Below are 17,068 nucleotides of genomic sequence, written 5' to 3' on the forward strand. Positions count from 1 at the left end.
TTATTTTTAACAAATGTAAAATATCTAAACTAATTGAACAGTTAAATTTCTTCAAAAATAATCGTGAATATAAATTGACAGGATCATTATACATCAGTTAGGCCACCTATTTATGGTTTGAAGAAGCAGCAGCTAGAATTTTAACCTGTAAGTGCAAACTCAAGCAGAACAAAAGCACTGTGAACAGCATAGTTGGGTTTATCTGTATAAGCCACTATACTCTTTCAAATAAAAGCACTTCATCAACACTTTCAGAAATTAAAAGTAAAAAAGTTAGATAAAAAAACGGAGAAAAAAAATATTAGTGTCAGACATAAATGAAAAGATAGCTCCAAACTTGGGCTAATTTTTATTCTTATGCTGACATGTTCAGAATCCAAGCTTGGAGATCAAAAGTACAAGCTATTCTGATTGCAGTCTGCAGATCAATGATAATCCAAAAGCCACATCTATAATTGTTGGATCTGTTTGTAGCTTTCATTTCTGCTATGACAAACTTTTAAACTTTACATATATATGACTGAAGAACAACAGCAGATAATAACAAACATTATGAGACAGTAACTGATTAGAACACAAGCTTCCGTTTTCCAACTATGACTATATGCAGTTCATCACTTCAAACCCACTTTGGCACTGGAAGAAGATGAACGAAGCAGTGACGATACAGAGAAGATCGTATTGTTGCCTTCTGGGTTCAAATTTTGCCCTGCTGTCAATGATAATGATGAAGATGTTGGCCTGACACTATTTGCAGGAGATCCCTTTAGAAGAGCATCGACTTTTGCATATTCTTCTCTTTCTTGTTTGATCTCTTTGAGCATTGCTGCAACATCTTTCATTGTTGGCCTCTCATCAGGTAATGAATTTACACACAACAAGGCTATGCCTAAGGCCTGCATCATTTCCTCTATCTCTGATTCTGGTCTTGACAGTAAGCTTGAGTCAAGAACTTCAACACCTCTCTTCTGTCTCACCCAATCAACAACATGTTGGCCCACTGGTATCGTCGGATCTATCGGTTGCTTGCCTGTCAAGACTTCCAAATCACCACACCATAGCTATAAACATCGCTTTTCTCTGTGATCTTCATCATGTAGCCATACTCTGAAGTTTTGTGAAAAGCCGATATCAAGAAACTGGATGAATCATATTTAATATATTCAATGATTTATTGTCTACATTTGCCATCTAAATTCTAATATGTTGAATCTTGAGGCATCTAGGATACTCACTGTGTACCAACTAGCATCAAGATATTATGGGATGGATGACTCTATCTTAAATGGCTTGAGTACCACCCAAAAAACAATAGGTGATATCACATCCAAGAAACTATTATAAAATATCAATTGCATTCTTTCCGTAAAAAGCTTTCAATAACTATACTAAACTCGGATAATTTTAAATTCTATGACATCTTTTGTTTTGGTCTAGCAAGGAAATTTAGAGTAACATTATTTGTTAGAGTATGCATGACTTTTATGCTAGTAGTTTCAATATCCAAGAAAGTAGCTGGCATTTCTGAAAGAAATAGTAGGATAAAGTTATTTAACTAAGATCTTGTCTTTGATCATACAGTATATATTTTCAACATCCAAAGTCAAATTTAACAGTAACATCTTTACTTGATATTCTGCAGCAAAGCAGGAAAAGACTTGGGTGGAAGAAGTACTAACCCGGAGCAATGTATCCATAAGAACCGGCAACTGTATTGGAGGACCGACCAAAGCCGCCATCATCAACTAGCTTAGCCAAGCCAAAGTCAGCAATATAAGGCTCAAACTCAATGCCAATGAGGATGTTATTGGCTTTGATGTCTCTATGTACTATAGGAGGCACACAATCATGGTGCAAATATGCAAGGCCTTCCGCAGCCCCTAACAGAATTCTGTACCTGAGTTCCCATTCCAAAAAATTTCCCGTCCTCTCATGAAGTAGACTACTCAAACTCCCATTTGCCATATAATCATATATCAGCAATCTAGTGTTTTTATTCCAACAACAGCCCAAGAATCTAACAATGTTCTTGTGACGGATTGAGCCAAGGGTTTTCACCTCAGTTGAGAACGAGTCACGAATTCCACTTTTATCATCCTTGAATCCGTCTCCTGCATCCATTGTTGTTGGCCACAATTTCTTCACAGCAATGACTTCACCATCATCCATTTCAGCGCGGTAAACAACACCAGAACATCCTTTTCCAATTATATTTCCTTCAACTAAACTTCTCAACACCTGCTCCACTGAAAAGTTTAGCTTCTGGAATGGAATGAATTGCCATGGCCATGAGTCCCCTAGTTCTGAATCATCATCTCTGATGGTTCTTCGCGCCTTTATCACTGCAATTATCCCCATTACTGTCAGTAGTACTGTCAAGACTGCTAACAAACTGATAGCTAGCTTAATCCTTCGTGACTTCCTCGCCTCACTTCCATTCAATGACATACTAGAAGCACTCACAAAGCATGAGTCTTGACCAGATGTGCAAAGCCCTTGATTCCCAGTTAGGTCCTTTGGCGATAGTTGCCTAAAAAGCTTATTATCTGGTAGATAACCTGTGAAATTGTTGTAGGAAATATTAAGAGAGACAAGATTATCTGGCCCTGCAAGTGAGTTTAAACCTCCCTCTAACTGGTTATGAGAAAGGTCTAGTATAGAAAGCTTGGTAAGAGCAGAAATCTGATCTGGAATTGGGCCACTTAAAGAATTGCAGCTTAGGTTAAGCGCAATTTCAAGAGTCTCTATATGACCCAGCTCTGCCGGAATTCTTCCTGTGAGCTCATTGCCACTAAGATCAAGCATTTGGAGACTTGAACATTGGCCCAATGATGCCGGAATTGGTCCAGAAAACAGGTTTCTACCAAGGATTAGTTTATTTAGTGAAACAAGATGGCCTAAACTTTCTGGTATGTGACCTGAAAACCTGTTAGAAGATCCATCAAATACTTGGAGCAAAGATAGTGATGACAAGGAATTAGGAAGTGGACCTTCTAAGTTGTTGCTGCTGAAGTCAATCATTTGCAGCTCTGTGCAGTTGCCAATCTCATCTGGGACTTGCCCAGAAAGGTGATTGCCATTGAGGTCCAAAAAGTTCAGGTTTTTTAGGCTCCCTATTGACTTTGGGATCCCACCAGTAATCCTATTATTCCCAAGCCTCAGTCTTACAAGAGAACTACAACTGCCAATTTCTGATGGGATTGAACCTGAAATATCATTAGAAATCAAGAGCAACTTTGAAAGGTTTTGAAGTTGAAAGAGGCCAGTAGGAATGCTACCAGTAAGCTCATTGTGAGACAAATCTAGTGCTTGAAGATTACTACAGTTTGCCAAAGTAGAAGGAATACTTCCTTCAAGTTGGTTTTGCCAAGCAAAGAAAACTGTGAGCTTTGATAGCTTTCCAAGCTCTGGGGGGATCGGACCTGAGAGCTGATTTGTGTCAACCTGCAGCTGTTGCAGATATGAGGCATTTGCAAGACTTGGAGGTATTGACCCAGACACATTATTATTACTTATCATTAGCTCCTCAAGTTCTAACAGACCCCCAAAAGAGAAAGGTATAGTTCCAGATAGAGAATTCAAAGACAGATCAATTCTTTTCAAGCTTCTACAGTTTCCAATCTCTTCTGGGATAGCTCCCACAAGATTATTCTGCCATAAAAACAACTGCTCCAGCTTTTGAAGCTTACCCAGCTCAGATGGAATAGACCCTGATAGACTATTTTCATATAGGAATAGATCAACAAGTTCAGAGCAGTTACATAACTCTGCTGGAATCTCACCAGATAGCATTGTAGTGTAGATGGACAAAGTCTGAAGCTTGCTCAGTTTTCCCAATGAAGCTGGCAATGAGCCTGAAATACCAGTATCAGCCAGCCCCAGCTCAGTCAAATTGCTGCATTCTCCAATCTCTTCAGGGATTTTCCCTACTAAATCTTTGTTTCCTCCAGCTCTAATGATCTCAAGTTTTGACAATTTTCCTAGCTCACGTGGGATAACATCACTCAGCTGGTTATCAAAAAGGAGGATACTTTTTAGGTTAATGCAGTTGCCTAGCTCTACTGGGATTTTCCCTGTAAGCTGGTTGGTGTTCAGAGACAAGCTCTCCAACTTTTGAAGATAACCTATACTTGCAGGGATAGACCCCACAAGATTATTAGAGCTAAGGTCAATGATAGAGAGGGCAGGGCAGTCACCGATGTTAATAGGGATGGTTCCAGTAAGATTGGCATCACAAACAACTAGTTTTTGAAGATGGGAAAAGGAGGAGAGATTGGAAGGCAATGGAAGCTCTAGAGGGATGGATTGTATATTGATTTCAGTGACAAAACCTTGTGAGGAACATGTTATGAAGGTCCAATTGCATGGGTTGGCGTCAAGAATGTTCCAGTTGGAGAAAGATGGAGGTGGCGGTGAGGCAGAGCTATGAAGCCAAGAGAAGAGAACAGACGCCTCATGATTTGCAGAGAATGCTAGTCCATAGAGAAAAATGGAGTGGAAGAGAAGGATACAAAACAAGTAAGAAGAAGAGGAGGAGGAAGAGATGCAGAAGGATTGCCTCGAGCTGGGCATTGAAACATTTGCCTCAAATTCCAAACCTTTCTCCTTGGGTTTGAGTCATTGGGTTTTGCACTTCCTCCCTCTACTTCTGTGACAGTGTGTTAGCTTTCTTCCTTTGAACTCAAACTCAACATAACAAAGCTCCTAGTTAAAAAAAAAAAAAAAAAGGAACACCATTACTGTAGGAGAATAAACTAAACAAAAAGACGAACACCTAGAGATCAGAAAATCTGCATAAGCAGCACCACCCCACCAAAGATGCTTCTCTCTATCTGTACGAAAGGACTAGAATAATACAGGATTTGTTAGATGGTGTCTCTCTCTCTCAGATTTGAAAAGAATCATCTACAAAATTAATCTCTCTGTACTCTGTAGCAAGCTGCATATATTTCTGCTTCAGTTGCTTTTGTTTATTTTTGTTGCTATTTCTTTCTTTCTTTCTTTGCTGTGTCTCTTGTTCCAAGACGTCAATATGGGAATCCAGGTTTACATATATTATTCACATCTGCTTCTTCTTGCAACGTTGTGTGTGACCAAAAGTCATCAAGTCATAAAAGCACAGCATTGTTTAATATTGGTGCACTTGGTCGTTTTACTTTATAATTTCTCTCATTGGCGTCACTTTGAATAAATATATTTTAGAGCCTTACCTGCTACAACTTTCAAAAATGTATTGCTCAACCCGTACACAAACACTAATCTTTGGATTCTCTGTGTCAAGTAAGTCCCTCATTTTCACTCTAATCGTATAATTACATCTACATTGAATGCTGTAAATTATGTATCATATATAAATACATACTGAGTACGTGTATGTATATATCAGTATCAGATATAATTACAGACTACCCCTCCTCATTATTCATTATTAAAAATTAGCAGTGTGATGCTTCTTAATGTGATATATGTATAGATGCGGAGAATCTGAAGTTGACTCAATTGTAATAAAATCCCATATATATATATATATATATATGAAAATCTTTCATAAATTTGTCAAACTGGCATGGGTTTGTGTTAATGTGGGGAAATGCCAGCATATCTTTCGGACTTTCGGCTGCTTCAAACCTACTCTATAACATTCAGAATCATTTCAATGTGTGTGTGTGTGTGTGTGTGTGTAAAGAATTAATCAAACCCCACCAATTTGATTCTGTCCAAACACATGAAAGAGCTTTCATCTCCCTTGCAAATGGACTTAATCAGATCAAGAACATGAAGTGTTGGGGCTGTTCTGCAATCTACAAGTGCGTGTAGGTGTCCGTGACTACACACACACGCACACACACACATTAGGGTTTGTAGTTTGATTTTAAAAGAGAATGCGAACAAGATTATGATGGCAAAGATTGCCGATTTCAGAAGCTTGGACGGTACAGCAAAACACCACGCGGACTAACCATATGGGGCTTAGTATTATAAACACTAAATTAATCTTAATTATAAATTATTTTCTCCGTATAAGCTCTCTATATACAGATGTCCAGAATCTGCTAGTGTTCTCGTACATCTATAATAATTTTTTTCAGCCTCTCTTGTTTTTTTTTTAATAACTTTTTACAGCAGGGATATTCGTTATAATTTAAACTTTAAACCCAGCAAGTTAGTCATCGAGATGAGAAATTAGGTGGGAGCAGCGTGTTGATAGATCCAATGGAATTTTTGCATAATATATATATACACGCATTAAAAATCATTCTACTTACGAAGTTGGAGCTTCTTATGTCTGATCCAGCTCATTTACATAGACACGCATATGCAAATTCAATACTCACTTTCACTCATTTTATTAAATTTTGTGTTAGATGTATAACTCATCAACATGGTGGCTAGTATTGGAGAAATTTTTACATGGATCTAATATATCGCGTTATCTGTGATTTATCTAATAAAAATATGTCATATAAAATAATTGTAAATATAAATTTATTTTGTCATTAATAATAATCGAGAGAAAAAAATACAAGAAATTAAATAAACACTTCATGCCAAAAATAAAAGTAATTAAAAATAATGACATTAGATTTTATTTGTTTGAACGAGTGATGATCAAATCCATGTAAAAATTTCACATATATCATTCAAAATCAAATTAAAGTTGATAATTATTAAACCTTTCACATGACATATCATTTAAACACTAGCATGCATAACTGTTATAGATGTGAGTGAGGGCTTTATATTTTTTGAGCAATAATTTATAAGTAAACTCTCTTTAAATTGAGATTTACCTTTGACTAACCCACCAAAATTTTATTATGATAAAAAAAAACAGCTATTTCAAAAATCTTAAGATAGTAAAAAGGGATAAAATTTAAACCTATTTGAATTGTAGTAACAAATTAACATGTATATAACCGAGATCAGAGCATTAATACATGGGTTCATAATTTAATTTCAAACATGATAGTGGCATGTTAATTAATTAATTAATTTTATTTTAGGTTAGTTGATAATGTGAACAGAGATGTAGTGAGTTGATTAGTTTGTGTCTCCTTTAATTTCCAAAACACGCAGATACTTAAATAATAATTAATAAATGGTGGATCATGGATGCTACTTTCGGCTTTTAATTAATAGAATTAATTAATTAATTAATTAATGTCATTGATTTTGCTAAAGATATTGTGATGATATCCAAAAAGGGATGACAATCATGTGCCTCAAGCTAGAAACACTTTCAAACGACATATATATTTGAATATATATGAATCCGCATTCCTTAATCATCAAAAGATGAACAAATTAAAGTTTGAGAACGAAAAGGATGAAAAAGAGAGATAAGCCACATGAACTTATATAGTATCAAGTAATGAGTTAAGGCATCACACAAAACTATATATGTATTTGAAACTACTTTAATTAAGATATGCCATATCCTTTAGAATATATGTAATAATAAGCTGATCTAATATTAGTATTACCAACAACTAGACAAGTGATTAAACATATTGCTACAAATTCAATCAATTTTTTTAATACATTCATCTAATATTTGATACTATTAATTGTATGAGTATTATCTGACCTGACTAAGGATAACTTTCCTAAAATGGATTTCTTTTTATTTACAAAATTCAAATATTTAATCTTAATCAAAGGAAATTAAATTTCTTCCCACTAGCTATATCCAGATGTTGCTGCAACAAATTCTATTGAATTATTTACTTATTGTGAACAAATTATCTCTTGCCATTAACAACTAAAAACTAACATGAATATCAATGTAATGTAAGATAATCATAGTAGTATATATGCAAGACTGGTGGGGATAATAGTGTAGTGGTGGAAATAACTTTTTGTAAAAGGAAGAACAGGATCGCTGATTTTGAGGGCACATCACGTGAGGATGGGAATCCATAATTTTATATTCCACCTTGTTAATTGATGTGTGTGTGTGTTTTTTTTGATATCATGATGAAATATATATATATATATATATATATATATATATATATATATTTTATAGAAAATGTATATGGGTCGGGCATCGGAAGTCTATGATCAGAACGAAAGTTGTTAAACTCCAAAATTTAAATAAATTTATAATAAAGATGTAAATTTAAAATGTAAATTTATATAAGTTTAATTTTATTAATAAATACCTTTTAAATGTATATGATTAAATAAGTAAAATATAAAATATAATCATAATTTGGTTTAAATATATTCTGTTGAAATTAAATCTATCTATATTTATAGATTATTATACTCAATACAGAAAATTTAAAATAAGGCAACTTATTTTTAGTATTTTTTTATTAATATTATTTTTTTTATTTTTCATTTAACTGGGTCTTGCCCTTTGTATGAATCAAGTTCTATATAATATATATCTATTTTGCTCAATGAGTTTATGAGTGAATTTGCACGATATAATAAGTTAAAAATATAAAAATGATAAATTTAAAAAGTTAACTCACAAGTTTAATCGAATTTTATTTAATTCGAGTTTATAAGTTAGTTAATATAATTTTATAAGTTAAAAACATAAAAAACAATAAACTCAGAGTTAACTCAAGAGTTTGACAACAATGATCAGAATATATTTTTAAACTCATATTTAAAAATTTTTTTACCATTTATAGACAATAATAGAGCCAAAATCTTGAACTAGGATGTAAGATAATTTAATTTAAAAATTAATACTTTAACAATAATACTCAAACTAAAATTGTAATAATACAAGTAGCTTAATTTTTTTTAAAAAAATTATATTAAACACGTTGACATGATTTTTTATGCAAATACACCTTTTATAACTTTATATCTTATTTTAATAATTAAAATATTACATATTTAATAATTTTTTAAACCCAAATATTTTATATTTAGTCAAAGAGGGTGAAATAAAAAAAATAGTGGCGCGAAGTTACAAAATGTACGTGCCCTACTTATATTTTTTTTCCCAAAGCAAGTAAGGTGAGTTTGTCATTTCTTACAATTTATCAAGAAGATCCTCATATTAAAGATTCTATTTATTTAAAAATATAAGGTATTTTTAATTAAATTTTACCTTTTAATAAAATAGTTACCTACTTTTCAATTAATCCTATTTTTTTATATTTATCTTTATTAAATACCCTACAATAAATATAAAGTCATTATCAATATGAGCACTTAAAAAAAGAAATGACTACATCTTAAAAGACTAAAAATACCTTACATTTTTAAACATTCAACTCCTCAAAAAATGTCTTATATTTTTTAATGAATGAAGTATGAATTTGTGAATTATAAACCAAATATTTATTGTAATAAGAGGATGTACATGTTTTATATCAACCTGTAATTGATATATGATGTACATGTATATATGATACATGTTGAATAATATTCTCTCCATTTTAAATTATAGAGAACTTTTAAAGAAATTTTTTTATTCTAAAATATAAGACACTTTAAATGAATTAAGATTTCATTAAATATATCAATTTTAATATTATCATTTCTCTCTTTATAATTAATTTACGTCCTTTTTTTTAATATATTAAATGATAGATATTTTTAAAAGTTTATATTTTTATTTTAAAAAATAAAATTATTAAATATATTTAATAAAATTTATTGATATGTAAAATTTTATTTAAAAATATATTATAATTTAAAATGAAGGGAGTTTTATAACAAGGGCAGTAGTTGTAGTTAAGAAGGGACTTAGAATGAATTAAGAAGAACATAAAGTGACGAAAGAAAGAAAGGAAGAAAGGAAGCGGCGCAGCCCCTGATTTTAAGGGCGGCGAGACCTCGAAAGACTCGCACAGCCACACCGGAATCTATGCAACTTTTTGGTTTTATTATTCACTTCTCAACATCTTTTCTTTTCAATTTCGAATCTGCTTTTCAACATTTTAATTAATTAACATTGTGATTTTATTTTTATTATTATGATTATGATTGCTTCCCTCTTGTTATATTTAATTAATATGCCTTGTAACCTCATTTCACTAACCACACTTGTATAATTACCCAAAATCTTCTCACATTTTTCAGTTCAATTTCAATATTTTGTCTCTCAAAAATTTGTGGGGAGAATGGCATTAAAGTGTTAAAGATTGAATTAAAAAAAATAAAGATATCAACTAAAGAATTTTTTTTAATCAAGTAGTATAGAAATTTGCTACTTCCATTTCATAATTTGCATCTCTCAAAAACAAGAATTTGCATGTGAAATTTGTTAAAAAAAATTTTAAGATAATATTTTCCTTCTATACCGTATAATAACGACTAAAGATGTTTTTTTAGTGAATTAGTATAGAAATTTGCTACTTCCATTCCATAATCTGCAACTCTCAAAAACAAGAATTTGCCAGTGAAATTCGTTAATTATTTTAGAAAAATATTTTCCTTCAATACCATATAATCTGCTCTCTGTCATAAATTATAAAATATTTTTAAAAGAGATTCGGTATCTCAAAATATATTTTTAAAAAATAAAATTGGATTAATAATACTTTTTTAGTATTAATCTTCTCATATATTCTCTCTCTTTAATATTCTTTTAAAAATGAAGCATTTAATGAATCATATTTTTAAAAGCTTATATTTTTATTTTAAAAAAATAAAATTATAAAATATAGTTAATAAACTTTATCAATATGGGTAATTTTATCTTAAAATATTTTACAATTTAAGATAAAATAATATTATATAACTTGATTGAACTTAATAAGCTAGTCCTCAAGAACTATTTTTAGGCCAACAGCATTTTGGTTTGGTCAAATCTCATTTGAAAATTAAAATGGAAGGTTCATATTGTTTCATTTCTTGACAAGTATTGTTTGTTTTTAATACAACCATCAGAAACCGTATGGGGCAATAATTAGTTCAAGTAAAATAACACAAGTATATGAAGCTTATGAGCGTATTTAAAATTATTTTTATTTTATTATTTTAAAAATTGATGTTTTGTAAAACATATTTTAAAAATAAAAAATAATAAAAATATGTATTTTTTTATTCTTTCTTATTCTTCAGAACAATAATTTCGGAACACCTAAAAAATATTTTCTTTTTTCTATTCTCCATAATAATATTCTATTTTTTATTCTTTAAAATATTTTTTAAAAACACATTACCAAATAATTTTTTTGCTTAGAAGAATAGATAATTGTTCCCAAAACTTTCAAAACAGGTTGCCAAACAATCCCTGTTATTCTTCCTTCCTTTCTATATATAGAGTATTTTTTAAAAAAATTATTATATTATTAAATATAAGGGATGTCATGATATTTTTGAGTAATTAAATAATTTTATCCTTGCCTTAAAAAAAGAGAAGAGATATTAATTTTATACTTTATCCATCACCATCATAATATTAATTGACATTAGGGAAAACAAAATCATCGATCTTTATAGTTTTATTAAGTTTTATTTTTAATTCCTATAATTTTTCTTAGTATTTTTAATCCCTATAATTTTAGAAAAATTGGGTGTTTTTTATTTTTATGGTCCTTATAGTTTTATTTTTTAATATTTTTAGTCTCTATAAGAACTGAAAACATTGAAAAAATACTATGAGGATTAAAAGAAAAACCCAATAAAATTATAGAGATCAAAGATTATGTTTTTTCTTGACATTATTAGAGGCAAAATTGAAAAATTATCATGATTTAATGGGATTTTGACTAAATAAGAAACTTTTATTGGTATATGTGATTTCATTAAAAACACTTTATATATAAGGATGGGAGGAATAAATTTTAAGGATGGTTCTACAAAAATCATAGTAACAAAATTGTCATGAGATACGTGACAAGCAAGCCAATTCGTGCATTTGTTTGTTTTTATGAAAAACATGATTAAAAGTAACAATTTAGTCTTTCATAGCCAAATCCTTAATTTTATTGATAATATTTAAGAGATGATGATTCTGAGTGAAGTTGTGCTAAATGAGTGTAAGAGCTTCAATTAAGTCAAAATAAATGTTGATTTTATTGAATTTGCTATTTTAGTAAAGGTTAAGACCTTCAAGATATCCATAGGTTTAGCAACATTGCTAAAATAATAACTATCTTGACAAGCATTGTAACCTATTCTTTTCTATTAAAAGAATATCCACAATTAATGATAGAATTGGGTTTTTTTGGGTCAAAAGGAAACATGTATTATTCTAAATCAAGTAATTGCATCAATCCTTAACTGTTCAAGATTAGCTAAAAGCAAAGACAATAAAGGGGGAGGGCAATTAGAATCCCAACATGAGAGGCACACCCCCTTATAACAAGACTAAGGGTATGTTTGGATTATTTTCTAACTGAAGTTTGGGAGACTCCAACTTCAATTGAAATTAAAAAAAAAAATCTCATTAGAACACATTTAGATAAAAAAATTTCAAATCAACTTTGACTGTAGAATGAGCATTTTTAACAAAGCTAGATGGGAAAGCCTTTTTTTTTTCACGTTATGAATGTTGGTGGAGCATTTATTGTCAAATTCCTCTCTCTAGTCCTTATCCTCTCACTTCACCCACACCTTCTTCACTTCAAGAAGTGCCAGTTGTTACCTCCAACATTGTTGTTGCTAACTGTATCTATGCTCACCACTATTGCCATCCATGGAGGTCAAGGATTGTCATGTTTGCTCCAACTTTATTGCTTCTCTTCATTGTTGAGGTAGAGAGGGAGACAACAGATGCGTTGGTAGTTAGGAGAGGGAGAAGAAGATGGAGGGAAGGGGCGTAGACGGGAGATGATACTGAAAGAATTTGTGGAGACTTCTGTAGGATAAGGAAAAAACAAAGAGGGCTTAGAGGAAAAGAGGAGGAGGAGGAGGAAGGTGCTCCTTGTGCATCTTTGTGTGTGTGTGTGTGATGCTCTGAGCCATGAAAGAGTGAGAGTGCGATGGCTAATGATTTGTGAGGATGTGGACCTGGATGGTGGAAATGATGATTGTGTATTTCATTATTTTGTATTTAATTATAATTTATGAATTAAGTCAAAGTAAAGGGAAATAATTAAAATCTTGTTTCATTATTTGATTAAAATACACTCCGTTTAATATAATCTTATTTGTGAAACATTAAATAGAGGGAGAAAATATAATAAGATTAGAATAAAATAAGGTTTGCAAATTAAGACTAAATTGAAAATAATATGAATTGAATATTTTCATTATTTTGGTAATTTATGAATTTATTTTAGCTTTTTGCATAGTTTGAATATTATTATTTAATTCTACCTTTTAAAAATTAGATTTTTGACTTATTAATGTATTTTATATTGTAATCAATATTTTTAAAATTATAATTTTAAGCTTAATGTTTTTTTCCTAAAAATATCAAATTAATCACAAAAATATATAAAAAAAAACTCATATTCATTTTTATCATTATACATTTTAATTGAATTTTAAATTAAATTATTTAAACAAATTTTAATTTGTTCAACTGATTTTAAAAAAAATATCTACACATAAATCATATTATATTTATAAACATTTTTTCTAATTTTAGTTTGCTAACCTTAATTAATTTTTAACTACAATTATAAATTTTTTAATCTAAACAAACACTTCTCACTTGCCAAGTTACGCAGCCTTTGGGATCTAGCTAAAAGACCAAAATTTATTATCAAATAGAAGCCCTTGGATTTCAGCAACGAGGACAGAGCAGTTCCATCCAGGGCATTGGTGATCCATGTTAATTACATCTAAAAGAGCTTTACAATCAAATTCAACTATTAGGAGATCGAAATCGTGGTCAACAACAAAACGGAGAACTTGGAGCCTGGCTAGAGTTTCAGCCATAAAGCTAGAGTTTGCACGAGTAAGGAAGCCATGGATAGAGGTCCTAAAAATAAGTATTCTTTTTTAAAAATAAAGTCAAGTGGTCAAACATATACTTAATTAAAATAAAGAAAAGAAAAGTCATTAAATGACTGCAGTAGTAGAGGTGAAATACTCATACTAAAATTAAATAAGGACAAATATATTAGTATTCAAATGATATGATATTAACTATGAGAGTATACAAATTCAAAATAAAGCAATACAGAGATATAATACAGGGTTTAATATTTTAAACAGCCAAACATAGGTCTTGAAACCTAATACATTGACTTTTTCATACACAAAATACAACTTTTTTTAAAAAAAAAAAACTTTGATTTAGGTCTTTGTTGTAATTTATCGATCCTTGCCAGAAGTTTTTTTTCTTCAATATTTGATTTTCTAGAAGGCTGTGACCCTTATGTTGAGTCCATTTGGAGCTTCAACTCTTGGAAATTGGCGAAGTTCATTTCCGTTCTCTTCTTCCCACCTACGATCATCAACCACATCAATGTATCCTTCCTCGGCAAAATATGGACCCAAAAAAAAAAAAATTGTAAGAAAGTACTAACCTAAATTTAGTGACAAAGTGGTGAAGGAAAATAGAGATTTTAACAATTCCCAATTCTTTTCCTGGACATATCCTAAGTCCTGACCCAAACAACATGTTGTGATGGTGACTTTCCAAACTTCTCTCCTGCATTCATTTGATCAATAAATATAAGTGTTTGCCTTTATAGGCTGCGTTTGCTACATGGACAAGGATTTTGAGAAAAGGGTAAAAGTTGATGGAAAGTTTGTGTTTGATATATGGTAAAATGGTTTCCAGGAAAGAACTTTCCGTTGGAATTCCCTTTCCCATTTCCATTTCATGTACCAAACAGCCTCTTTAGTCAACTTCATTGATCAAGAAGTCTCACCAGCCATCTCCATGGATTAAAAGTGAAAGGCTCTGGATACAAGAAGGGATCATAGTTTATCTCCCTTGTGTACACATAAACTCTCCATCCTTTTGGAATTTTAAATCCTGTCATGTTATAATCACACATCCATATTCCATTGTCAATTATTATGTTACAAACCAGAGCTATCCCAGAAACAATCATGAAAAGGGTAGACAAAACAAATATACCATTCAGTTCTAAATCTGTATTGGTCTTCCTCAGTACCCCATTCACAATGCTGGCCATTCTTGAGGTTTCAAGAATACCTGCATGATCCAATAATGCCTTGAGCATAAACATGCGTAATTTGAAGAAAATCTTAGTTCTTAAACATGGACGAGGTAAAGAGATGTTTACTGCACGAGTCAAACTCATTTTCTTATAGTCATCCCAAGTTAGTGGTTGGTCTGATCTTTTCCTTTCTAGGATTGCAAAATGTTCTTCCTGTACATTAGGTAAAAATAATAGTCGTGGTTAAGATTTAGAACTGAGTTTGAGACTGTAGAGATTTTATCAGTTCAAAAGGTGTTGACTTACTCTTAGTTCTTGAAGAACTTTTGGATTATCATGGAGATATTTGATAGCCATCATTGTAGTGGTTGACACGGTTTCATAACCCGAGTACAAGATTGTGATGATCTGATCAATTATTTCTTCATCATTAAGTTTGTACTTGAGGTCCTCACTTCTTAAAAGCTTGTCAAGAATGTCATCATGAGGAGCATCAAAAGCTCTTCTTTTGGCTAGAAGCTCCTTCAAAATTGCATTGACTTTTTCTCTCGCCTGAATATTTTAGCAATTTAACACTGGTCAATTGGCATCCATAAAGGAAAAGGAAGAAGAGTGAAAATTATAGAGAATTTTTTAGTATATATTACCTGAAGTCCTATGTAGTAACTGGTTCCTGGAATCTTAATTGGCAGGGATATTGTTCCTAACATATGTTGTCAAATGTAGCTTTAAATGCCTCATGGAAAGATTTGGTTCATCATCCACAATCTGCTTCATGGAGACAAAGAATGCCATCTAAAAAAAGAAAACCAAGGAATTTAAACATGGGATTAGTCTGTTATAACCTTCTAATCACTCCTCTTTGCTGAATAATCAGAACCAAAGAATAAAGAAAGACATGGATAATACTGACATGACACATATATTTACTTTATAACACATAAAAAATAGATTTTTCATGTATAACTTTTAAGAGCCATATAATGTCTTCTGATATGAGAGTTTTGTGCTAAAATATGGAGTATCAGATTGCATCAGATGCAAACACGAAGTATGAAGAATGCATAATCTGTGCTTTTGTAAAGAGTTGTGAGGATTGAATTGGAGAATAACCTGTTTGGTTTTGTCTTGAATATCTATAGTTTGACCAGCCCAATGTGAAGGAAGGACGTCATAAAATGGTCAGTTTTTGTCAAAAGATGATCCTTAATTGCAGGTGGGCCAACAAGAGACAACAATGAACCTCTAATACGCTTGTGAAAAGCACCATGAACAGCAGCAATATTGTTATTCCCTAGGATGTTCCTCATGGACACAGGGTACCCTGGAATAAGGCCTTGTGCTTCATTCAAGAGGATGTTCTTGTTCACATCTGGATCCATGCTTACAATGGTAGGAGACCCTAATGCATGAGTCTTGAACATATTTCCATACCTACAGAAACAACATAGTAGATAAGCTACGCATATATATCAGGTTAACAATTCAGAAACAAAAATTAAAAACCCTCCATTATGCTTCTCTTCCTTCTCTTTCTTTACGATTTGGTTTCTATGTCTCTGAATTCCCAAGTTTTGTCTGTTTTTTACTTCTACTAGGTTGGAGGAGGAGGAGGATTATTTTCTGGGATACTTCTCAAGTCCAATGCTGAATCTGGGACCTTTCTGGGTTTCTGAGTCCTTTGTCTGCCTCTAAAAGGGTTGTGAATGGCTTTTAATATTTTGGATGCACAAATTTAATGGTTTAGGGTGCTTATAGATCTCATCACAGTAGTCCCCCCCCCCCAAAATATGAATCAACCCTCATGTGTCATGACACACCCTTATGCAACAATTTGAAGTGACATTGGACACAAAAGCACTTGAGAATTGAGATGAAGTAATTTTCCATTTAGAAGGCTGTATATATATATATATAGTAAGGTACCTTTATCTTTTTCATATGGGTAGAAAATGCTTTTAGTTTGAGTGGAATTTAAAATGACTTTAGATATTATAGTTATCTTTTTAACATCTTTATAATGACTAATTAATTCTGCATGTTATGCTTTAAGAGGGGAAGAAATT

The 17,068-nt window shown here is 31.5% G+C and overlaps 2 protein-coding genes across 2 annotated transcripts; both read right to left on the reverse strand.

The window, feature by feature from the left end:
* Positions 1-314: 314 nt before the first annotated feature.
* LOC129310977 (LRR receptor-like serine/threonine-protein kinase RGI1) lies at positions 315-4,860 on the reverse strand. The gene is given in 3 exon segments (XM_054952881.1): positions 315-1,048; positions 1,051-1,107; positions 1,680-4,860. Coding segments are annotated over 3 exon segments (3,384 nt in total). The 5' UTR covers positions 4,573-4,860; the 3' UTR covers positions 315-614.
* Positions 4,861-14,159: 9,299 nt separating this feature from the next.
* On the reverse strand, positions 14,160-16,527 carry LOC129311028 (cytochrome P450 85A-like). The gene is given in 10 exon segments (XM_054952968.1): positions 14,160-14,317; positions 14,400-14,524; positions 14,748-14,854; positions 14,960-15,037; positions 15,110-15,215; positions 15,309-15,554; positions 15,650-15,719; positions 15,721-15,797; positions 16,116-16,162; positions 16,165-16,527. Coding segments are annotated over 10 exon segments (1,206 nt in total). The 5' UTR covers positions 16,427-16,527; the 3' UTR covers positions 14,160-14,229.
* Positions 16,528-17,068: the final 541 nt, after the last annotated feature.

This window comes from Prosopis cineraria, unplaced genomic scaffold (genome assembly GCF_029017545.1).
Source record: "Prosopis cineraria cultivar Desert tree isolate PC_DT_omini unplaced genomic scaffold, ASM2901754v1 PC5, whole genome shotgun sequence".
NCBI classification, from domain to species: domain Eukaryota; kingdom Viridiplantae; phylum Streptophyta; class Magnoliopsida; order Fabales; family Fabaceae; genus Prosopis; species Prosopis cineraria.